This window comes from Rana temporaria, chromosome 1, assembly GCF_905171775.1.
Source record: "Rana temporaria chromosome 1, aRanTem1.1, whole genome shotgun sequence".
Taxonomy (NCBI): domain Eukaryota; kingdom Metazoa; phylum Chordata; class Amphibia; order Anura; family Ranidae; genus Rana; species Rana temporaria.
This window is the reverse complement of record NC_053489.1, coordinates 332,455,700-332,481,003: the sequence shown is the minus strand read 5'-3', so window position 1 is coordinate 332,481,003 and position 25,304 is coordinate 332,455,700. Positions and strand designations below refer to the sequence as shown.

The 25,304-nt window shown below is 45.7% G+C and overlaps 1 protein-coding gene across 4 annotated transcripts in view; it reads right to left on the bottom strand.

Moving 5' to 3' along the window:
- Positions 1–25,304, bottom strand: part of TRMT10B (tRNA methyltransferase 10B) — a 73,969-nt gene that overhangs the window by 2,391 nt on the left and 46,274 nt on the right. The window contains exons 8-10 of one of the 4 annotated variants that reach the window (XR_005750649.1): positions 24,907–25,030; positions 235–428; positions 43–139 (exon numbers count right to left, since the gene is read on the bottom strand). Coding sequence is in view for 2 of the 4 variants with exons in the window: in XM_040361017.1 (XP_040216951.1) it covers positions 418–428; positions 24,907–25,030 (135 nt within the window). In the remaining 2 variants the exon portion in view is untranslated. The other 3 variants (XR_005750650.1, XM_040361017.1, XM_040361015.1) reach the window with 3 other exon arrangements.

The following is a 25,304-nucleotide window of genomic DNA, read 5'->3' as shown; positions in this document are numbered from 1 at the left end:
TAAACAGAAATATGTAGACATAATATGCAGACATCAATAATATCCAGCATGTGCAGGCATAAAACAAGCATCAATAAAGCCCTACTAGTTTCGCGAGACCCTGCTCGCTTCTTCAGGGGCAGATGCATGAATTTTGTATCTGCAAGGTAAGTGATAAAATCAATAGATGTATGTTATTAGATGGGCAGGCGGAATGATTGGCAAGAGAGGTCTGAAGAGGGACCTCATACTTACCAATGGGCTGAAATGAATTTCCAAACGCTGGATATCAGGATGGCGGCCGTGAAGTGCATCCAGCTCGGGAGCTGAGGAGACGGAGCAAGCAAAAGCCACAACAGGGGAACACCAGGAGGATCGGCATGGTCTGGATGGAGGTATTTCTCACTGCAGTCTCCACCAGGCCCCTTGTGATTATGTCTAGAAAATATCTGCAAGGATGCATATGTATCAGAAGGCATCATGGTTGCAAAATGAGCTTAAAGGAGTTGTAAAGGAAAAACATTTTTTGCCTAAAATTAATGTCTGCAAGGTAGACAGACAGAATAGTGTAATGATTCTGTTAAAAAAACGAGTAAATACTTATAAATTCCTTCATCTATATCACCTCCGGCATTCTAGTTTCTGTTCTCTCATTCACTTCCTGGTTTGCATCGTTCATTCATGTAAGAACTACATTTCCCAGTATGAATTGCGGCACGCCCAGTAATTCACACCTCCTTGAGGTCTCTAACACGTAAAGAGCGTCCTGCCGCACAGATGTAGTTCCCAGGAGGGGGTGAGCATATTACTGACCACCGCAGTAAACCCTCCAGTCACGGTGGTCAGTAAAATCAGACAAGCATGAAGTGAACAGAACAGAGAAGAAATATAGCAACTTCTGAGCAAAAACGAACAATGAGGAAGTGAAAAGAGGATTGTCTGCAGGTAAAGGATGCTTATTATTAAAAAAAAAAAAATCCTTTACAACCCCTTTAATGTGTAAGGTTATACTAAATAAGAGTATAATCTATATCAGACCTCAAATTTTCCACTCGCATTTTGCGAGTAGAAAATGAGGTCTGGCGAGGAGCTGGGCTGCCTGAGAGAGGGGGGGGGGGGCGAGCACCGCTGGTGGCCGTTGTTAATCGGGAGCTGTTCTCCCAGCGATTGTCTATGGCAGAGAGCATTGGGGTAAAGGAGGACTGCGGTATCGCCGAGCAGTATAGCCCGATGTAATAGCATAACATTTAACTTTTTTCTGCTTTCCTCGTTCTCTCACACAGCCCCGCCTTCTCCTAACCCTGCACCTGTATGACAGAACACATCCCAGCATTGGACTCGCATTCCGTCTATTACAGGCGCGGGGTTAGGAGGAGGCGGGGCTGTGTGAGAGAATGAGCAAAGCAGAAAAAAGTTAAATGTTATGCTATTACAGTGGCTATACCCTTTCCCACAAACCAAGCTGTAAGTGCCTAAACGGTGTTTCAAGTGGCAATACTATTCCTTTTAAAGGTGAGCAGAGAGTATGACCCGAGGCCGATCACTGACCACTTGTCTCCACCCACTCTCCGTCCGGGGCTCAGCAATGCCAGCTGCTGTGACATCTTCCCTATGATCATGGAATGAAAATTATAGCGACTTTGCCTCCCTGCATCCCGGACACTGCAGCAAATTATCCAATCAGCCTCCTGCAACGTGAGTGTTCTACTGTGTCTTCCCAATGCCTTAAAGTGATACTAAAGTCTCAGTTTTTTTTCAGTTTAAGTTTAATTTTTTTTTCACTTAAAAATAAAAAACATATTATACTTACCTGCTCTGTGCAGGGGTTTTGCACAGTGCAGCTCAAATCCCTCTCTTCTTGGGTCCCTCGCCGGCTCTTCTGGCCCATCCCTCCGGTCAAATGTGCCCCCACAGCAGGCAGCTTGCCCATACACACGATCAAACTTTTTGACAACAATCATGCAATGAAGCGGTGAGGCGCATTTAATATTTAAGGTTGTCAGGTAAAGGGTGGCTAATTACCTGCTCTTCCATTTAAAGGGAAATGTGTATGTGTTATTTGACAGTGGGTTATACCGCTCAGTGAGGTACCGCAGGTCTCCTCTTTCTCCTGTCATGATCTGGCCACCAATGGGGGCACGGTGAGTCCGCAGTGAGGGCACAATGAGTCCGCAGTGAGGCACGATGAGGCTGCAATGTGGGGCACGGTGAGGTTGCAATGGTGGGCACGGTGAGGTTGCAATGGTGGGCACGGTGAGGCTGCAATGGTGGGCACAGGTGAGGCTGCAATGATGGGCACAGGTGATGCTGTACTGAGGGGAACTGATAAAGTTGTTAATATTTATTTTTGTAACTTAATTCTGCATAAAACATTTAAGTGTCATTTCAGGAGATAATATATGAGGGCGTGATTAGCGGTAGAATTAGGGGCGGGGCATGGTAGGGGTTGGGCGGGGAAACTGGTGGCGAGTAACCCTTGAGGCCTGGCTAGTGGCTCAAGACTTGAAATTTTGAGCCCTGTATATATAAGGATGTAAGTAAATGAATTAGTCTTTCATGCTAACATACTCTAGTAAGCTAATCTGAGATTTGGTATATACATGAATGCAAACCAACATGGTTACAAAGTTGGTATGGGCAGGGAGACTATGGGACAATGTAGAAATGATATAGGTATTACATGTGTAAAAGAACAATGTAACAGACCCAATAAAGGTAAAGAAAGTATATAAGTTGTACCTCAGTTTGTTCTTAAAGATCTGACTGCTCTATCCAACCATCAAGTTGTGAAACGAAGTTCCAGCCGTGCTGAACGTCCAAGATATGCCCACAAGGGCCCGAAGGCTCCGCCCCCAGCATCATGTACGGACGGTGACGCATAAGCGTCAGTAAGACGTCCACCGCCAGAGAGGGTGCGCAACTGCAGCAACCACCCAACCGTCCGGGATGACCCACACAGCCCACACCTAAGTGACATCGGAGAGACGTCTGTGTGTGGGCGTGGAAAACATGGCACCGATGTGCAGGTGGCCACCCCTGTCAACAGACAGGGGAGGACAGCAAGAGATCAGGCCTGTGCCTTAAATACTTAGGTCATCAGTTTGAATCCTAACCAAGCTAGCACCCTGCATGTTTCACTAATGTTTTGATGATGCAGGGCTGCCGACTGGATGATGCCTGATGACCACATCTCCTGTATGCACCTTGTATAGAAAAACTAAACAGGGGATTTCTGGTGACCAGGGCCCGATATCAGGGGGTGGCCCCCTGTATGGCATCACAGAGGGTTAAAGGATTTCAGGTGACCAGACCCTAGTAAGATGAATAGCTTTTTAGAACACTTGTTAAGAAGTGGGAGAAGGCCTGGAAGGTGAATCCAGTAGATTCCCTTGTTACAAAATTTCTCTGGAGGAGGTGGTTGCAGGACAAGAAAAACACTCCTGCACCATGACCAGGGATAGAGCAGTGGAAAAGGGGCGTTCCTGTTCATTAGGTCCGATGGAAGCCGGAGAAGTCTAAGGTCCAGATTCTCAAAAGGCTTTGGCTCAGTACCCTCTGCTCCCTCCAGACGCAGTTTTTTTCCACAGATCCAGACTTATCGGCCTAGTCCTGGGAGATGGAGGGGTATTGTTGGATTCCATGCTCAAGTGAATGAACTCTCTTCTGAAGGGGGTGTCGCATCTCAGAATATTGTCTGACACAATTGCAGATACATTGGGCCATATCCTCAAAAGGGATACCCCGGCGTAACTGCTGTTACGCCGTCATATCCCTGTTTCTAACTATGGAACTGATCCACAGAATCAGTTTTCCATAGTTAGGCAGAAGATCCGGCATGTGTAAGGGACTTACACTGCCGGATCTTAGGATGCAGTACCGCATCCGCCGCTGGGGGCATTTCGTGTGAAAATGCCGCCTCGGGTATGCAAATTAGCACTTACGGAGATCCACGAAGCTTTTCAGCTTCGTTTTTTCTCCGTAAGTTTTAGTTTGCAAACGCAAAATTAGGGCTGCTTTTACAAAGTGTAAACTGTTTACACCATGTAAAAACAGACCCTTCTGTCCAGCGACGCAATTTTTTTTTTGTTTTGAATTTTTTTTTCGCGCCGTATCTTTTTTTTTTTCCGACGCAACTTTATTTATTTATTTTTTATAAATTCTTTATTTTCTTAACTGCATTAGTGTTATACAGCATCACACATGTGTACATTAACAATTCTCGACTACCTATACAATAGAATCATCTTTCAGCATTTAACAGACCATGCCTTCTCACCTTAGCATTATTACTTTGTTTTAACATAGCATATTCCTGTTCATCCTACTCTATTTTCTCATATTCTAGTACACTTATGTTAATATTTCTTAACACCAATGCAATATATTTTTCTTACCTAGGGTAATACCCCCTTACCCTCCTCCCCAAATCTACATAAACAGATTAACCAACCAAAATATAACAAACTCAAGAGCAAAAAAAAAAAAAAAACACACACACATCTTGAACATTTGGCTCCCCCCTACCCACCCAGTCCCCAACATATCCGCCTACGCACTTTGTTCCCTATATTTGATATATGGTGCCCATACTTCGCAATATTTTCCTTCTTGCTCTCTCAATATCATCGTTAAACTTTCCATTTGCTGGATCTCCGCTATTCTCCCCATCCATTGTAATTTAGTTGGCGCTATCGCACTTTTCCAAAGGGCCGGGATACATGCTTTTGCTGCCGTAATCAAGTGCCTCACCAAGGAATTTTTATATCTTTCATTAGACAGAGGGATATCGTGAAGCAAAAAAGCTGATGGATTTTCTCCCAGAGATACATCTGTGATTTCTAGGACCGTTTCTGACACCATTGTCCAGAATTCTTTTAATCTGGGACATTCCCAAAAAATATGAAACAAAGTGCCCTCTGCGTTCTGACAGCGCCAGCATTGATTGGATACTTGCGGATATATCTTATTCAGTACTACCGGAGTTCTGTACCACCTGGTCAAAATTTTATACCCTCCTTCCTGATACTTCGTTGCCATAGATGCTTTATGTGCAAATAGCAGTATCTTCTTTTTCTGTGTCTCTGTAAAGATAATGCCCAGATCTCTTTCCCAAGCTTGCAAGAAGGCCAATTCTGGAGGGGCTTCTAAATCTATCAGCAAGGCATACATAACTGAAAGTGCATGTCTAAGTGGTTCTCCTTTTAAGCATATCTGCTCAAACCCAGAAGGGGTACAAATTCCTTCAATGCGTTGCCTAAGTGACTGTAAAAAAGCATTAAGCTGTATTCTCCTAAACGGATCGAGGGTCTCCGAAAAAGCTCTTTCTATCTCTTCCCTAGTCATTACCCGGTTTTCTCTAGAAAAATGCGTCAGCCTACTAGTTCCCTGCCGCCTTAATTCTCTAAAGTTCTGATCTATCAACCCCGGCTCGAAACTTGGATTCCCCAGGATTGGGATCATGGGACTTGGATGTATCGATATCTTTTTTTTCTTAAATATTTTTTTTGTCGTCTGAATAGTAGCCCCAATCGTGGGGTGTCTCTTCACCTCCTGTGGTATCTCAGCTTCTGGGAGCCACACTATACCTTCTAAGGGTATAACAGTTATAGATTGTTCCAACTGTATCCATGGTTTTGCCTCTTTTACTGTACACCAGTCCACTACCCGTGTTAAATGTGATGCTTCATAATAGCTCACCGGATCTGGGAGGCCTACCCCTCCTCGATCTTTGGGTAGAGTCAGAATAGCTCTACGTACCCTCGGGGGTTTTCCTGCCCAGATAAATCTTACAAATCTTGCCCTTAGATCTTTCAAAAAGCCAGCCGATAACTTAACGGGTAGGGTCTGGAACAAATACAATATTCTCGGCATTATGTTCATTTTGATGATATTTATTTTTCCAAACCAAGTAAAAATTTCTTTCTCCCATCTCTGGAAATCCACTTTAATTTGCCTAATCAGTGGTGCATAATTGAGTTCAAATATACGATTAAGGTTATTTGGTATTTTAGTCCCCAAATAACTTAGATGTGATTCAGTCCATTTAAAACTAAAATTGTCTGCCAGTTGTTGCTTTAACATTCCATTCATTTCCACTCCCATTGCTTCGGACTTACTGTAATTTACTTTAAAATTGGACATCTCCCCATACCTCCGTAACTCCGACAACAATGGCGGCAGAGATATCACTGGTGAAGTTATAAAGAACAGTAAGTCGTCGGCATATGCTGCCACCTTGTGTTCCCTCTCTTTTGCTCTAATTCCCCTAATATCTGTATTAGCCCGTATTGTTCTTAGAAAGGGTTCAACTGTGAGAATAAATATGATGGGTGAGAGTGGACATCCCTGACGCGTTCCATTACCTATCGGAAAGGATTCAGACATAACGTCGTTCACTTTCACTCTCGCTCTTGGGCATGAATATAAACTTGTGATCCAATTTAACATTCCTTTTTTTAATCCTATGTGTTGTAAAACTGCTCTCAGGAATGTCCACTCTACCCGATCAAATGCTTTCTCCGCATCCGCAGATACAACCACTAGTGGTTTCTGCTGTGAGTGTGCTAGTTGAATGGCACTAAGGACCCTTTGTGTGTTTTCCCTCCCCTCTCTACCCGGGGTAAATCCCACCTGATCCGGATGTATGAGGTCCGGGATAAATCCCAATAACCTATTTGCAAGTATCTTCGTTAAAATCTTGAGATCCACATTCAACAATGAAATGGGGCGGTAACTGGCACACTGAGTTGGGTCTTTACCTGCTTTCGGAATTAAAGTTACATGAGCCATCAATGTCTCTCCTCTCATCTCCTGTCCTTCTCGTATAGAATTAAAGGCGGCAAGGAATCTCGGTGCCAGCCTTTCTGAAAAAGTTTTATAGTATAGAAGCGTATAGCCATCTGGACCTGGTGATTTTCCTGGTTTTAATACTTTCAATGCTTCTAGGAATTCTTCTAGTTTAATTGGACCGTCCATATTTTGCCTCCTCTTCCGAGAGCCCCGGCATCCCTGATGTTACTATATAATCATTTACCTGTTGTTCCCTGCTTAGAGCCGGATGTTGGCTTTTTATATTGTATAGTTTCAAATAGTACTCCCTAAACGTCCTTGCGATTTCCTGTGACGATTTAACTAGGGTATCTCCCTGCGTTTTTATATGCTCAATATGATTCCTCGCCCTTGTTTCTCTCAGCGCATTAGCCAACATTCTACCCGGTTTATTTCCAAATTCATAGTATGCACGCTTACATCTAGTTCGTTTTGCCCTCGCTCTCTCCGTTAATAAAACATTTAGTTCCTCCCGTAGTCTCATAAGTTTCTCCTCCTTCCCCATAGTTTGAAGTTTCTTATGCGACCGCTCAACTCCTTTGATCTCCTCAATCAGCGCGTCTAGTTCTGCCCCATAAATTCGTTTCCTACGTGCGCCGAGTGAGACAAGGATCCCCCTTATATAACACTTGTGTGCTTCCCATACGCATAGAGGACTTATTTCTTCTGATGTGTTGATTTCAAAATAAGATTCGATTTCCTTTGCTATTTGATTTTCATACTCTGGATCCTTCAGGAGCATCTCATTCATTCTCCAATGCCATTCACGGGGAGTTAACTCTCCCAGTTCCAGGGTACAGTTGGTGGGTGAGTGATCTGATATCGTAAATGAACCTATAGAGGCCCCCACTACGCACGACAGGGCATTCTGTGATACAAAAACATAGTCAATTCTGGTATACGTCTTATGTCTCGCTGAAAAAAAAGTATAATCTCTGTCGTGCGCATGGAGAACCCTCCATGTGTCCATCAACTGCAGATCCTGTAATAGTCCCTTTACTCTTCGTATTTTTCTAAATGATAGATGAGATACTCCCTTCGAAACATCCAGAGCCGGATCCAATACCAGATTCAAGTCGCCCCCCATTATCACCATCCCCTCCTTATTCTGATGGACCATATTAAGATATGTTTCCAGTGCACTAACTTGATTTTCATTTGGCAAATACAAGTTTACCAGTGTAACCTTTTGATCACATAATAGTCCTATCACAATAAGGAGGCGCCCCGTCTCATCTTTCACTGTCTTACACTCTTTCCAGGGCACTTGATTAGACACCAAGATAGATACCCCATTTGTTTTTGTAGACTGAGATGCGCTATGATATACCGTAGGGAATTTACGATTACCCAGTTTCGGGATTTTATCGTTTTTAAAATGTGTCTCCTGTACAAATATTATTTGGGATTTTAATCTGCTTAGTTCCGCTAGGAGTTTTGAGCGTTTCTCTGGGTTGTTTAGCCCCTTTACATTATATGAGGTGACATTAAACTTCGTCATCTTACTATTTTACTTCTGGCTAATCCTGTTGGGGACTAGTAGGTTGTCCAAGGAGAGCCCAATATACAAGACAAAACAGCAAAACACAAAAAAAAAAAAAAAAAATTCAAATTAAATAGAGACAAACCGCACACTCCGGTTCTGGCAATAATTCCAACCCCACGGATATTGTATTTTTTAAATAGTCACAGGTCTTGTGCCACCGCAAATTGACCTGCAACCTGCAGTATCTCAAAGACAAAAAAGAAAAAAAATAAAAAAAAATTTCCACACACAAAAATGTAAACGTCTCTGACTTCCCCCCCACTTGGAGGAGAGACGTTAAGATTAGGAGAAGTGAATAAGCACAGCCTTGATCTGAGCCTTTTTGTCTATACCCCCCGTGCACCCCACAATTAATCCTGTATTTCTTATATATATATCACATCACCTTTCGATACCCCTCTCACAACATTCCTGTATGACACATTGCTTATCCAGTAGTATACTCTTTCTTCTGACCTTTCCTATATTCCCCCCTTTCCCCCCCCCCATCCCTTTACCCCCCCTCCACCCTCGCTCCACCCTCGCTTCCTCGTTCATTATATAGTAGATCTATTATCTATCTACTGCGATAGGTGAGGGAGACCAAACACAAAAAAAAAAAAAAAAGAAAATAAATAAATATGGGAAAAAGACCACTATGGGAAAAAGACCACTTCTTCCACCTACGCTCCGGGGGCCTATCCTCCCTCCCTCCCTGAAAAAAAAAAAAAAAAAAAAAAAAAAAAAACCCTCACCCCCACATGTGACTTCCCAAACTATTATATTAATTCGTGCTCAATTAGTTAGTGATTAAATATATAATTTTAATCACTATTATCAGTGATTGTTGAATAGGTAAATATCTATTCTACCCGTGCATTATTTAGTGTTCATTACTTACAAAACATGTTGTATCTGGGGTGTCATTTCCCTAATGCCTTCCCCCCACTCAAAAAACAAACAAAAAAAAAATAAAAAAAAAGGTGTTATACCTCTATTCCGTGATTCTTGTGAATTCTCGTGAATCCCCTATTTCATCCACCTCCCCCTTTCCCCCCCCCCTCCCCCCCCCCCCCCCCCCCCCTCGTTCCCACATCAATTTCTCTTTCCCTTTTTTCCCTTTCCCCTTTTCCTTAAAGAACACCACTCATACCTGTGACGGTATCGGTATGATATCCCCGTCAAGCATTCCCTCCTCTCCATACAAGAACATCACAGGATTCCCCACACATGAGTCAAGACTGGATGCTGGAACCAAGACACTTTATTGACACAAAAACTCAGCTTATATGTGGTTACAGCCTGTTAGGAACGCCCCCCTCACACAGTGGGGTTTCCCATACAGATTATAGGAGACAAGTCGGAGCCGACCATGCAGACACGTTTCTTTAGATAAAGACATCACTGGAGTTAATTACTACACTGAAGCAATCAGAATAATTAACATACTACTTCTCTAATCATTTAGCCTGATGATACAATACACATCTTTTAAGGGTAAACACAGATCTTCTTTACACAACACAATAGATCAATTAACGTTTAGAATAGTGAGGGGACATTAGCACGTCAATAACCTGTCAGAGGAATGGATCACACATGAAATTCCTTTCTACCTCTACCCATGGCTAGCAGGGAGCAGTACACTGAGACATATAGGCAAATGTATCACAATGGCCCCCCTTTTGCTCCCTGCTCCGGCAAACCCGGTTGGACCTTCCCTGGTCCAGTAGGGTTGACGGGTTCAGAGCTTTTAGTCCGAGGTTAACTCCGTTTGGCATGACTAACCTCCCTTGACAACTGCTTCAGACTCAGGTATGTCACCGGGTCGTCAGATCACACGCCGGTCAGTCCCCAAGTCTTTGTGCGATCTGCAAAGTCACCAGAAGTCAGTGTGAAGACAGCGAATGGGTCTGTGCGCCGCCGTCTAGGTGTCCCGCTATGGGAGGGGGCAGGTTATGGCTCTGAAGTGACAATCACAGGAGATTCATAAAAAGGAAAAGTTATATTTGTTGTAGCACTGGTGCTCAGAGTCCGGGGGGGGGGGAAGAGAGGGGACTCAGAGCCCCATAAGGTCAGCCACCCCCTGCTCCCTCCGCAGCCGCCGGTTCTCCTCTTGGAGCTTCTCCAGCTCCATCTCCAGTTCATGGAGCCTGGGGGGGTCAGCCCGCTGTGACCTCAGGTGGTTGTTCTCCTCCTCCATGCGGCTTATGCACTCCTCCAGCTCCATGTACTCACGGATCAGCTCCTGCTTGCTCATGTCCTGCAGGCTCTCCACGTGGTCCTTCATCATCAGGAACTGGGTGGTGGTGTAAGGGGCCACCGGTGGGCCCTTGGCGAACATCTCGGCCCGCATCTGGGACGCCCGCTGCGACTCCCTCTCCTCCAGTCGCTTCTTCTCCTCCCAGGTCAGCTTGTTATACGGCTTCCAGGACCTCTTCTTCTTGAAGGGTGGCCGGCGGTGCCTCTTTCTGCCCAGCTCCCTCCAGGGCCCCTCCGGCTCAGGGCTGGAGCCCATCACCAGCTGACAATGGTGTTCCCTGTTGTCCGTAATAGCAGATTGTACCATGAGGGCTTCGTAAGGGGTGCCCAATGGTTCTTCCCGACCCCGCTCCTGGGGATCCCAAGCCGAGTCTACACAATGGGCTGCTGCTGGTGGGCGGTACCCAGGTTGAGACCAATTTGACCTGGTGTTGTCATTCATGGGGCAATTCTGCTTGAAGTGACCCAACTGTTTGCACCGGAAGCAGCATTGTTCGTTGCCCTCCTGGCGTGGATAGCGAGGGCTAGATGTCACCGGTCTGTTAGGAGGTTGGTATCTAGCGGCTGGTGGGTGGGAGGGCACCGTTTGTGGTGGAGGTTGTTCCTGTGGTGTGATCTGGTTCGTCTTGCGAGTATCCGCATATTCATCCGCCAACTTAGCGGCCTCTGGTAGAGTCATGGGCCTGCGATCTCTCACCCAATCTTTGACATCCGTCTGGATGTGATTGTAAAATTGCTCCAGGAGCATTAGTTGCAAAATGTCCTCTGCGGTGGTGGCCTGGCTGCTGTTAACCCAGTTAGAGGCCGACAGGGACAGCTGGCATGCCCATTCTGCGTAAGAGTCTTTCGTGGTTTTGCGTGAGTCCCTGAACTTCTGTCGGTGGGACTCTGGGGTTACTGCATAACGAGCCAGGAGCACTTCTTTAACCCGGGCGTAGCTATGGATATCCTGATCTGGCACGGTCCGGAAAGCATCAGAAGCTTTGCCTGACAGTTTGCCTGACAATATTGCAACCCACTCTCTTCTAGCTATTCGGTGCAGGTTACATTGTCGCTCAAAATCCGCCAGGTAGTTATCAATTTCACAGTCCTTTTCATCAAAAGCTTTAAAAGCGCTAAACGGAATCTTCCTTGCGTCTGCTGTGCTGTACTCACTGTTCGGAGAAGGTGCGGCTGCTTGTTGGACTGCTGCCAGTTTTAACTGTAGTTCTGCGTCCCTTATTTGTTTATCCTTCTGTAGTTCTGCGTCCCTTATTTGTTTAGCCTTCTGTAGCTCTGCGTCTCTTATTTGTTTATCCTCCTGTAGCTCTGCGTCTCTTATTTGTTTAGCCTTCTGTAGTTCTGCGTCCCTTATTTGTTTAGCCTCCTCCGCTAACAGGTCCATCACTTTCAGCACCACATCCGGCGTTGGGTTCGGGCCGAACCACGCTAGCTTCTCTCTCATTAGCTTGTTGGCTGGCGATTCCTCCTCCTGAATCACTGGTGTTTCCATCTCTTGTACTGCTGGCGTTGCTGCAATCCCGTCCTCCTGGTCTATCTCCATTGATTCCGCTATGATGACCCGCTTGGTTTTGTTGCTAGCAATCCTTCCAGTAGTTCTTCCAGTGTCTGCTTGGAATCCGGGTGTGAAGGAGAGTAGAAGGGAAGATCCCGCTGCTGCCAACCAATTTGTGACGGTATCGGTATGATATCCCCGTCAAGCATTCCCTCCTCTCCATACAAGAACATCACAGGATTCCCCACACATGAGTCAAGACTGGATGCTGGAACCAAGACACTTTATTGACACAAAAACTCAGCTTATATGTGGTTACAGCCTGTTAGGAACGCCCCCCTCACACAGTGGGGTTTCCCATACAGATTATAGGAGACAAGTCGGAGCCGACCATGCAGACACGTTTCTTTAGATAAAGACATCACTGGAGTTAATTACTACACTGAAGCAATCAGAATAATTAACATACTACTTCTCTAATCATTTAGCCTGATGATACAATACACATCTTTTAAGGGTAAACACAGATCTTCTTTACACAACACAATAGATCAATTAACGTTTAGAATAGTGAGGGGACATTAGCACGTCAATAACCTGTCAGAGGAATGGATCACACATGAAATTCCTTTCTACCTCTACCCATGGCTAGCAGGGAGCAGTACACTGAGACATATAGGCAAATGTATCACAATACCAAAAAAAAAAAAAACACAACACCATAATGTTGATAAGCCCCCTTCTATCTTAACCTACCCTCCCCCTCCTTCTCCTATTCACACTTTATATATATAGATGCTCCAGGAGTCCACACTCAAGCCCCTCTTATTTGGAGAGGGTGTCCACCGATGTATATTTTCCCCAAAAAAAAAAAAAAGAGATAGGGAAGGTACTCCAAAAATAAGTCCTATAACAAAAAAAAAAAAAAAAAAAACCTGGAGAGAAAGTTCATTTTCTGTCCTGCCATCTGTCTCTTGATGCTCCTATTTATTTATTCTAACTGGCATATTCAGTCATTGTTGGTAATTCTATCCAGTTGGGGACCTCTATCGGATCGGATTCCAAAAAATTAAAAAGATCTGGTAATTGAGACGGTTCTTTCAAAATAAGGGTATGTCCCCCCTTTTTAACGATTACCGCGAATGGGTATCCCCATTTGTATGTCGCTCCCCTCGATAGCATGTGTTCCAGCAACGGTTTCAGCATACGTCGCCGGGTTTTAGTTTGCCTGCTGAGATCTGGATATAATTGTATCTCCCCCCCCAAATACTTCACTAATCCTTCTTTCCATGCAGCCCTGAGAATGTCTTCTTTTACTTTAAAAAAATGGACTCTGCACAGAATATCTCTGGGATTACTCTGCCCCGGGATACGTGTAGCCGGGACCCTATGTACCCTATCTAATTCGATGGCAGTATCTGGGGTTTTTTTTAATAATTGATTGAAAATGTCCGTAACTGCTCCTCTAAGTGCTGGACCTTCCATTTCCTCTGTGACCCCCTTAATCCGGATATTGTTTCTCCTAGATTTATTTTCGAACTCTTCAGATTGCAACTGTAGAGCAATTATATGCTGTTGTTGTTTATTTAATCTTTTCTCTGCAGTTTCAAGCCGCTTTTCCATTAAATTTTGCATTTGCTCCATAGACGCTGTTTTTACTTCCACCACGTCTATTTTGTTGTTTACTGCTATAATCTCCTCTCTCATAGGTCCCGTTATACTAAGAATTAACTGCTGGATATCCTCCTTAGTGGGGAGAGCTTGGATGAGATATTTAAGCTGGGTGAACTCCTGTTCTATCCCCTTCTCTGTTGTTTGCAGTCTAGATATATTATCGGAGCTAGCAGATAAATCTTCAGAGATTCCTAAAGGCATTGTGGGGCCCCTTTCCGCTGCCTCCTTAGCCGATCCAATGTCTATTTGTTGTGCTACCACCGTCGGGGTGTTTGCCTGCTGTATGCCCTGTAATACCGCCTCTGGGAATGGTTCCTGTGTCACAGCCATATTTATAGCCGTATCTGCCACCTGTTTCATATCTCTTTTTACCGTCAGGTACCTGGTAATGTATGAGTGTGTTGGTGTGGGTGGCACTCCTGTATTCCTCCCCCGCCTCGACATATATATCTGAGATTTTACATATAGCGTCCCCGCTTCCACAAATATGTAGGGGCACCCAGCTGTGAATTAACTGTACACTCTGTAAGTCTCCTAATCCCGGGAGCGTATGTCTCTGTTTTATGTCCTGTACACAATAATACAATTCTTCACAGTCTTATTAACCACTATCTGTTAACCAGGTTTACGATGATAGCTGTAACTGATACCTTTTTTGCAGCAACAATTGAGGGTGTCCACAGGTTATGCTGCTCACTGACCTTGCAGTCTTCTGCCCAGCCTGTGAATCCGTTCCCACATCTAATCCGGAATAAACTATTCCTGATAGACCTGTAGCTCCAGGCTCCCAGCAATGCTCCACGCTCTCACCAGCTGGTCTGCTTCAGCTGTTGCTCCGTTCTATGAAGCTGCCAACGCCGGACACATTTGTCACGTATCTTGCGAGCCTCTCTTCCCGGTCTCCGGTGCTTTGTTCTGCTCTCCGTTCTCTTGTTGGCCCCTCAGCTGTGGGCTCCTGTTTGAATTCAGCGCCGCCACCAGCTGATCTGCCCCACGTGTCCTGCAAAACCGCCGGTGATCAACCTAGATCTCGTGTGTCTTGTGCTTCTGTTCCCGGGAAGGTAAGCGCTCATAGCACTGCACCGCCGTGCTTCGGAACTAGCAGGGTCCCCGCACACTTGTGTCCACAGGATTTCACGTCCTTCTAGCCAGTCTCCTACGGGGGTGTCCGGGGCTAGCTCTTGGCTCCGATCACCTCGGCTCTCACACCGCCATGCTTAGACCACTCCCCCTACAAACGGAAGTCGAAGATTATCCAGCCACTGCTCTTGTGCAGATTGCTCGACGCAACTTTATTGACCCGTCGCAATCCACAAAGCTTGGCGTAACGTAATTTCGTGCTATGCACGTCGGGAAAATGACGTCACGAGCATGCGCAGTACGGCCGGCGCGGGAGCGCGCCTAATTTAAATGGGAATCGCCCCCATGAAAAGAGGAACGCCTTGCGCCGGCGGAATTGAAGTTACACAGCCAAAAACTTCTAGGTAAGTGCTTTGTGGATCGGGAACTTAGGTAGAAATTTTAAGGCAGTGTAACTTAAATGGGAAAAATTAAGTTACGCCGGATCTTTGTGGATTACCCCCATTGATTCACTGTCAGTAAGAGGACTGGCAGCCCCCCAGGTGGTGGGTGGCAAACGGCATGTCCAAGACTGTGCGATATCGCTCCCACAGGGGATCTGTTCTTTATCCTGGGAGGCGATTTCTTGAATCGCATAGCAGACAGGAGCAAGAGCCCTTCCTGTGAAATTAAAGGGTGACCCAGGTAGGAAGGCTGGGCTATGGCCACAGCACCCTGAATGCACCTGATCTCATCTGGTGATGGAAGTTATGACTAAACTCAGTGGAGTTCTCTTCTTGCAATTGCAGGAACTTCCATAGGAACCAACTATAGGGTGGTTAACTGTGGAATCTCTAGTTTCCTCTGGGAACTCTGGTTTACTCCCCATAAAAACCTCTTTGGGCCTAAACCAGTAAAGGGTTTGCGCTCGTAGGTAGATGCCATCACTCAGAGCTGACATTTTCCCCCGGATGCTAGGCCACCTTGCCCACCAACAGTCTCATTGTACCACACTGGCTTAAAGGTCCACAGTTCTCTGTCCTGAAAGCTCTGGGAACCGGGTGGTCTGGCTACTAAGAGGGATCCCTTAAGATTATATTTTATGCTCCACTTACCTGAGATTTGGAGGCACCACGGCAGCTTGACCAGTGTTAGGTCTGCAGTTTCCCAAGTAGACATGGGCGTAGGAACCGGGGGGGATGGGGGGGACGCATCCCCCCCAGGAAATAATGCGGAGGGGACAGGTATTGTAAAATCCCCCCCAGGTAAAACGGCCGCGGCGCTGTCAGCCTGTTTTTTTTTTTTTTTTGTCTGTGCAGCGCGGAGGCCCAGCCCTCTACATTGCCGCCCCCTCCTACTATTCTCCTCACGAATGCTAATACCGCCCCGCCTTTCCAGCCCTCTGCTTTGCCGATATACTCACAAATGCTGAGGATAGTAGGAGGGAGCAGCAATGTAGAGGGCTGGAGAGGCAGAGTTCAATGTAGAGGGCTGGAGGGCGGGGGATAGTACTGAGCAGCCGATGACTAATGGATTACAAACTTTAATGGTGGAGGGCGGAGCCTAAAGCTCCGCCCACCCCCTCCGTGCGGCTGTTGTTCACTGGGTCCTCTCTTGGAAGGGGGAGGCTGTCTGATGACAGGAGGAGGAGGAGAGAGAGAAGCACGAGGGGAACCCCCTGCAAAGGACAGCAGGTACAATTGAACAAAATACTCTTATCATGATATACAGATCATGATTTTTCAATAAAGTGATCCATGCTGCAAACTCAACAGTCTCCCTTCAGCGACAGTTCAAGTTTTGCAAACTTTGCAGTACATGAACTTTCACTGAAGGTGTAGACTGTTTAATGAGTTTGCAGCATGGATCACTTTATTGCAAAATCATGATCTGTATATTAATCAACTTTCAATGAATGTGGTCTGTTTAACGAGTTTGTATTGATTTCAGCATGTGCAAAGTGTTCCATGCAATGCATGCTGAAATCAATGCAAACTCATTAAGGAGGTTGAGGCTGCACTCATTGCCACTGATTAGGCGGCACTCTAAGGGCCCTTTCACACGGAGCGGATCAGTACTGATCCGCTCCGTGTGTCCGTACAGCTCAGCGGGGATCCTCTGTAAAATCCCTGCTGAGCTGGCAGCTGACAGGGCGGTCCCCGCACACTGTGCAGGGACCGCCCTGTGTTTCCTCCGCTCTCCCCTATGGGGGATCGGACGAACACGGACCGTATGTCCGTGTTCATCCGATCCGGCAGACGGAAGAAAAATAGGATTTTCTTCCGTCTGCAAATGCGGATCTTTGCGGAGGCGGACAAATTACGGGTGTCAGCGGATGTTCATCCGCTGACACCCGTAATCACATAGGGACCCATGTATGTCCCGTTTTCATCTGCAAACGGACGGATGAAAATGCGGACATACGGTCCGATAGTGTGAAAGGGCCCTAAGGCTACTTTCACACTGAGGCATCAGCAGTAAAGTGCTGCTATTTTAAGCGGCACTTTACTGTCGTTTTGCAGCGCTATTCGGCCGCTAGCAACTCCCAGTTTACTGGATAAGAATATACCTGGCGAGTAAAAATGCTGTCCCCCCCAGATTTGTAAGGGTTCCTACACCCATGCAAGTAGAGCCAAACTTTACTCATTGTAGGCCCTCGTAGGATTTTCTTTTGAACTTTGGTTCATGTGTCAATAAGGGGTTTCTTTCCTAAAAAGTAAGGGTTATAATCTCCAGCAGTACCTGGGCAAGATGACATTGGCTAACAATCGGACAAGCCTATATGTAGGGAGATCTGAGAGAAGCTGAGGCTACTCTGCGCCAGATCTGTGCAGCGGCAGCGTGATTCAGCTCTCCTACCTTTTACCTGACACTAGAGGCTGATCTTGTTGTCAGCAAAGGGATCAGGCTCTTTGGACGCAGTCCTATAAGCCGTAGTCCCACCCTAAGTGTAAGTGCTCGCTTATCCTCTCATAGGTTGCTGTCCTGAAAGACGATATGGGAAAATGAGTTGCTTACTGGTAACGTCTTTTCCGGTAGTCTTTCCGGACAGCACCGTGTACCCACCCTTGTTGGTTTTTCCTTTTGGGTTCCTGACTCAGGAACCATAAAAAAAGCAATTTATGTGTATGATGTGTTCTAGTGTCTCCCCAGCTGGCCGTATTTGTAGCTTGTGACTTTATTTTTTATTTTTTACAGACTGGAACTCCTTTTTTAAGATTTCCTGGCTGTCGCTTGGTAACTTGAAGTTTCAGCTCCCTCCATACATTTTGTTTTCTATAGGATTAAGGTCTGGGAATCATTTAGATGTTTTAGGGCAAACATGAGGGAGACCTTGCAGGAGCTGCAGGATTTCAATCCAAGATTGAACACATATTGTGTTACCAGTGATTTGTTTAGTGACTGTGGTCCCAACTGCCTTTGAGATCCTTCACAAGCTCCTCCCGTGTAGTTCTGGGCTGATCCCTTACTTTTCTTGTGATCATCCTTAACTTGTGAGGCTAAATTTTGCATGGAGCTCCAGACTGAGGGCGATTGATTATTTTTGGTAAATCTGAAGACAAAAATCTTTAGAAAATCTAAAGCCTTGTACACGTGATCAGGTTATTGGAAGAATTTTCATCAGTTTTTTTGTTGGATGCTAGTCTCAAATCGAAAGTGAAGAGGGTACTCTCCATCAGAAAATTTTCTGACTATATAAGTGATGAAATGTGTTGAATTGTTTTGTATGTGTTATTTCCCCCCTCACCTTCCAGGACAGCTACTTGAGAGATGATTGGCTCTGCCCTCTACAGGAAACACAAATCGGATACAATGTAAAAGGCCCCTCCCTTTCCTCTGACCCTCAGTTGTTTTGTGTTTCCAGACCCTCCAGGAGCACCGACGCGTTTTTTATTTTTTTTCCTGGGTCTGGTAACTGTGGTTGTCAAGTCCTGGGTGTTTTTTAGTCATGAACTCCCAGGAGGAGTTCTGTCCAGAAGGGTTCCCTATTCGGAGGTACTTGCTTACCTGGCTGAGGAAATGGTGGCAACTTCCTTCAGATTTTTTTCTCCCCCAGCTCTGCTATGTGGAAACTTGTCCTCCTCGTGCTTCGCCGAGGTGTACCAAGATGGCGTTGGAGGACTTCTGGTGACGCGGCAAGATGGCGCTGGAACCGAAAGTCACGTAACGCACTTCCGGGCGACGTTTTTTTTAAGGAGCACGGCGCAATACACTGAGGACATGCTGCCTAGGGAACAGTCTGCTGAACGCCAGACAGGTGCATTTCTAGCAGGACAACAGCAGCCTATTTCTCTGGCCGATATCAGCTCGCCCCATGGAGCTTGAGGACAGGTCTAAGGATGGAGCATTTGCTCGGATTGAACCAGCAGCAGCCTCCGGGTCCCATACTGCCCCAAGGTAAGCCCTTGTCTGTAGTTCTACAGCAAGGGATCTTTTTTGTTGTATAGACCGTTTTTTGTTCATGGTTCCTTTTTCTGCTTTTTTTCTAGGCCAAACCAGTGAAGACATGCGGTAACTGTAGGGCCAGGCTCTCTGATAGTTATAAAAAACAATTTTGTGAGGATTGTATTCCATCCAGAGCTAGTTCAGAGACTGCATCTTTAAAAGAGTCAATGTCTTCCTTGAAGGAGGTTGTGGCCTCCTTCCGGTCCTTTAATGATACAGTAGCAGGGCTGGGACCTTCCTCATCTAGTTCCATAGCTCAAAAGCCTTCAGCCTTGGCTAGACCCCTTCCTCTGGTAATGTCCGAGACCATTAGTTCTCACAATGCTTCTGATCTGGAAGAAGGGGAGAACCCAAGCTCTAAGTATCTTTTTCCAGTGGAAGATATTGACAAACTTTTAAAGTCGATATGTATAACTCAGAACAGATTGAGATGCCTGTATAGGGGTCTACAGGGGCAGAAATTGAGAGCTTTTCCCATGCACCAGTCACTTAAGGATATGATTCTTGCAGAGTGGAAGGAACCTGAGAGGAAGTTAGGGCACAAAAGGAGATTTCCTTTTCAGTCTGAATTCGAGGAGACTTTCTTTAAATGTCCTAGACTGGATGCCCCTATGGCCGGGTACTAACGAGCAAACATGTATGATGAAACCGGTCCGTCGGACCGTTTTCACCGTACATGTCTGCCAGAGGGCTTCTGTACGATGGCTGTACTAACCATCGTACAGAAGTCCGCGCGTAAATAATACGCGGGGCGTGTCCGCATCGTCGCCGCGACGAGGCGATGACGCGGCGACGTGGGCGGGCCTGCCATTTAAAGGCTTCCACGCATGCGTCGAAGTCATTTGACTCATGCGAGGGACGGCGGGCGCTCGGACATGTACGGTAGGTCTGTACTGACGACCGTACATGTCCAAGCGGGCAGGATTCCAGCGGACGGTTTTAAAACACGTCCAGGAATATTTGTCTGCTGGGAAAAGGCCCGGCGGGCAAATGTTTGCTGGAATTCGGCCCGCTCGCGCCTACACACGACCAAACATGTATGCTGAAACTGGTCCGCGGACCAGTTTCAGCATACATGTTTGGTCGTGTGTACGGGGCCTATGTCACAGGTGTCCAAAAGGTCAGACCTGTCCTTTGAAGACTCAGGGGTCCTAAAAAATCAAACAAACAGGAAGGCCGGTTCCTTGCTGCGTAAGGCCTGGGATGCTTCAGCGTTCTCCTTGGGTCCAGCTGTAGCATCCACCTGTGTGGCTAGGAATTCGGACGTATGGGTTCAGCGTCTGGATGATCTTCTTTCATCCGACACCCCCAAAGAGGAGATTAGAGAGTCTCTCCCACTTATTGCCAAGTTAGTTGCCTTCTTGGCTAATGCAGCTGCAGATTCTGTAAAGGCTGCAGCCAGATCCTCTGCTCTCATTAATTCAGCCAGACAAGCTATCTGGCTCAAATCTTGGGAGGGTGATCTTACCTCCAAAAACAAACTTTGCGGCATCCCCTTTGAAGGCAAGCTCCTATTCGGTTCCTCCTTGGTTGGAGGTCCTAGCTCGTTCCTCTGAGAAGAGTAAGCGGTTCCTTTCTTCTCAAAGAAATAAGCCACAGAATAAGAAGCCTTATCGTGGTTTCCAGAACAAGGTTAATTTCAAAACCAACAGGCGAAGAAAAATGGGTCTTTTAACACAGAAAAGAAAAAAGGGGGGACTCCTTTTGCTCCTTCAGCCCCTTCCAAAAATCCCCAGTGATGCCAGAAAAGGGGTAGGGGGAAGGTTGTCCCATTTCATCAAGGAATGGGCGGAGATTTCCGACAATTCCTTTATTCTTCAAACATTAGAAAGGGGTCACAGGTTCGAATTCAAGAGTCTTCCTCCCACCCAGAGATTTTTTTCTTACCCATCTGCCGAGAGACCAAGAGAGACAGCAAGCCATGTTGAGTCTGATTTCAGTGTGGGGAAACAGAAGGAGTTATTTCTCCTGTTCCGGAAACTCAAAAATTCCCACGTCTTTTTGGTTCAAAAAGCCTCCGGCGGTTTCCGTATGGTCATAAATTTAAGCGTCCGGAACAAATTTATTCTCTACAGATATTATACACAGAAATCTGTTGTGGCCAGAGGTTTTCATGGTAACCCTGGATCTTCAGGACACTTATCTTCATGTACCAATCTGCCAGAGCCACCAAAGGTTCCTCAGATTTGCGATTCTCATGGAAAATGGGCCAAGTCATTGGCAGTTCAAGGCCCTTCCTTTTGGTCTCTCTGCAGCACCCAAAATTTTTACAAAGATCATGGCCTTTTCACGGATGCAAGGTGTATCGATCGTCCCATATCTAGACGATTTTTTATTCTTTGCTTGAGACAAAGAGTCCCTTTTTCGGGATCTGCAGTTGGTTTTGCGGACTTTTCAGAAGTTGGGGTGGAAAGTCAACCGGCAGAAGTCCTATCTGGTGCCCTCCCAGAGCATATTCTTCCTGGGTTATCTAATAGACTCTGTTGCCCAAAAGATTTTTCTTCCAAGGAAATAATTTATAAACGTCTCTCCGTACAGGCCTTCAAGTTGCACCTGCAGTCCTCCCTTTGGCGTATCATGCAGTTATTGGAGTTAATGACTGCAGCCATCCCAGGGGTGCCGTGGGCCCAGTTACACTCCAGACCCCTTCAGACGTTCCTCTTGCGCCATTGAGATTGCAGGAAGAATTCTCTAGATCAGCTGGTGCAGCTGCCAAGAGAAGATTTTCTCAATCTCTCCTGGTGGAAGCAGTGGGAACACCTGCAGGGAGGAAAGAACTGGGCACAACATGCTCCAGTGAAAGTTACCACAGACACCAGTCTGTGGGGCTGGGGTGCACACACTCGGAGCTGGCAGGCCCAGGGAGCCTGGTTGCCAGAAGAGGCAGGCCGTTACTACTAGCTGTGGGGAAAGCTCTTCTTGCTCTGCAAGAACGGGTCTATTCAAGAGACCTATTATTTTTCTCAGACAATGCCACAACGGTGGCGTACCTGAACAAGCAAGGGGGCACTCGTTCGGAGTCACTTCTAATGCTAACACGACAGATTCTGTCCTGGGCAGAGATCAATGTTACTTCATTTAGGGCAGTCCACATCAGAGGATCAGAGAATGCACTGGCGGACTATCTGAGCAGAGTGAGCATCAGTTCCAGCTGTTGGGAGCTACATCAAGGCACCTTTCCGGGAAATTGTGCTAAGATGGGGTCTTCCCACAGTGGATCTTTTTGCCTTCAGTCTCAACAGAAAACTGCCGGCGTTCTTCTCTCTGGAGGGGATGGATGCTCTCTCCTTCCCGTGTGATTTCACTCTGGCCTACGCTTTCCCTCCGTTTCCCCTCTTGCCTCTGGTAATTCAGAAGATTATTCAAGACCGGGCAGAAGTTGTTCTGATTACCCACTGGTGGCCTAGGAGGAGTTGGTTTTCCTCTCTGAAGACTCTCTCTGTGGATCTTCCCTGGTCCCTTTCAGATCGGAAGGATCTACTCCATCAGGGACCAGTGTTGCATCCAAACCCTCAGACCTTCCATTTGACAGCCTGGAGGCTGAGCGGAGCATCTTACAGTTGAGGGGGTGTTCAGAGAAGGTCATTCAAACTATCCTGAGCAGCCATAAGTTGGTCACAAGAAGAATCTATGGGAAAGTTTGGAAAACTTATTTCCTGTCAAAGGAAATCCGGTTTAGATTCTTTTTCCACTCCCTGTATATTGGACTTTTTGCACAGGGGAGTGGAGAAAGGACTCTCTGTCAGCAACCTTAGGGTTCAGGTTACGGCCCTGTCTTTGTTTTCCGAATTTCAGATAGGAGACTAGTGGAAGATCCCTTTGTCAGGAGCTCCCTTTCAGCCAGATCTGGGCTCCTTTTGAGCCTTTGCATGAGGCTTCCCTGAAATGAATTTCCTTAAAGATTTCCTTCCTTTTGGCCATTACGTCAGAAAGAAGAATTTCTGATCTGCAGTCTCTTTCCTGTAAAGACACCTTCCTGAGGATTCAAGAGGACAGGGTAGTGATTAGGCCTGATCCTTTCTATTTGTCCAAAGTATCTTCAAACTTTCATAGGTCCCAGGAGGTAGTCCTGCCTAGTTTCTGTACCTCTCCCAAGAATGTGGAGGAGGAAAGATTTAGTCTTTTAGACGTGAAGAGATGTCTTCTGCTTTACCTAGAGTAATCCAGTGGTTTTTAGGAGTTCCTCCTAGCTGTTGGTGTTATTCAGTGGCCCCAAGAAGAGGTCCAAAGCATCTAAAAACTCTATTGCTAGGTGGATTAGGGAAGCTATTTGTGAAGCATACAAAGGGTCAGGTCGCATCCCTCCTTCAACGAGATACATGGCCACATCATGGGCAGAAAGAGCGGCGGCATCATGGGAAGAAATTTCTAAAGCTGCCGTCTGGTCCTCCTCTCATGCATTTATAAAACATTATAGAGTTCTGATGCTTTCCAGCCAGGACCTCTCCTTTGGTAGGAAAGTGCTTCAGGCTGTTGTCCCTCCCTAAGGTATAGAATCTTGCTTATCCCCTCAAGTAGCTGTCCTGGAAGGTGAGGGAGGAAAACCCCTGTTAGACTTAACGGTAACGGTATTTCCAGGACAGCGTCTATATTCCCACCCTATTCTACTTTTCACTGGTCGACCTTGTTTACCTGGTGGTGGTGTTTTTTTGTGTATGTTTTTTTTTCCCTCTGCCGAGTGCACATTTGGTGGAGGTTTACTTGATCTTCTAATTGTATCTGATTTGTGTTTCCTTTAAAGGGCAGAGCCAATCATCTCTCAAGTAGCTGTCCTGGAAGGTTCCTGGAAATACCGTAGCCTAAAAGGGTTTTTTATTTCTGATCATGTCTAAAAATTTTGGAGCCTGCACATCCAGTTTTTGTCTGACAAAAATTTGTAAACGGCTGTTAAAAGCAGCATACTAACGATCAGAAAATCATCTGACAAAATTTTACTTCAGATTTTCTGACTGTGTGTATGGGCCTTAACAGTTGTCTCCTCGCCAAGCTTCTTGCTGATGATCTTTGTAGCCCATATCAGCCTTGTGCAGGTCTACAATCTTGTCCCTGATGTCCTTTGACACCTCTATGGTCTTGGCCATGATGGTGAGGTTTGAATGGAAGAAAGATTCTGAGGACAGGCGTATTTTTTTTTTTAATATACATACATACATACATACATACATACATACATATAAAGAGTTGTCGTTAGAAGCACCTTCTTAAATTGACAGGACTAATATGTGTACCAAATGAGAAGATACTGTAGCCAGTCTGTGGGAGCGGGAATTGTTGGTTGGTAGGGGGGGGGGATCAAATATTTATTTTACTCATTGAACTGCAAATCAATTTGTTTTATGTCAGTTTTTTTCTGGATTTTTGGTTGATATTCTGTCCTTATCATTTAAAATACACCTATAATAAAAACTATGCATCCTTAATTTTTTTGTAAGTGGGCAAACTTACAAAATCTGCAGGGGATCAAATAATAAATTTCCCCTCTGTACATCAAGATGGGCATGGCAACCAATCCGCTTCAATGTTTAAATATTAACTGAACAAACTGAGGCCAGAAGTTGATTGGTTACTATGCACAGCTGCTCCAGCATTAGCAAATTCTCCCCATTGTATCAATACTAATAGCATAATAAAAACCCACCTTGATTAATGGCCAGTATCTCAGAGTGAAAATTTTTCTCATTTTCTCTCTTAACCATATACTCTTGAATTGGCAGTCGTGCAGTCTGCAGGCCATTTTCTTTAGCTTTGTGATATGTTACTTTCTAAGCCACAAGAATAGAAAAAATAAATAAAAATCATAGCGTTAATAATGATTAGTATACTATGTTTAGCAGGTTTGCAAATAGTTTCTCAAATTCAGAAATGTGAACAATTTCTATTAGGGTTGCACTAATACTGGTGCCGATACAAGGCATTTGCACAGGTATCTCATGAAAATGTACCGAAACCAATACCTTCTGGCTTAGTTCTTTCAGCAGGATTTCCCCGCTAACAGCTGAAATGTAAAGAAAAGAATGCTAGCAATTATTGGTTAGG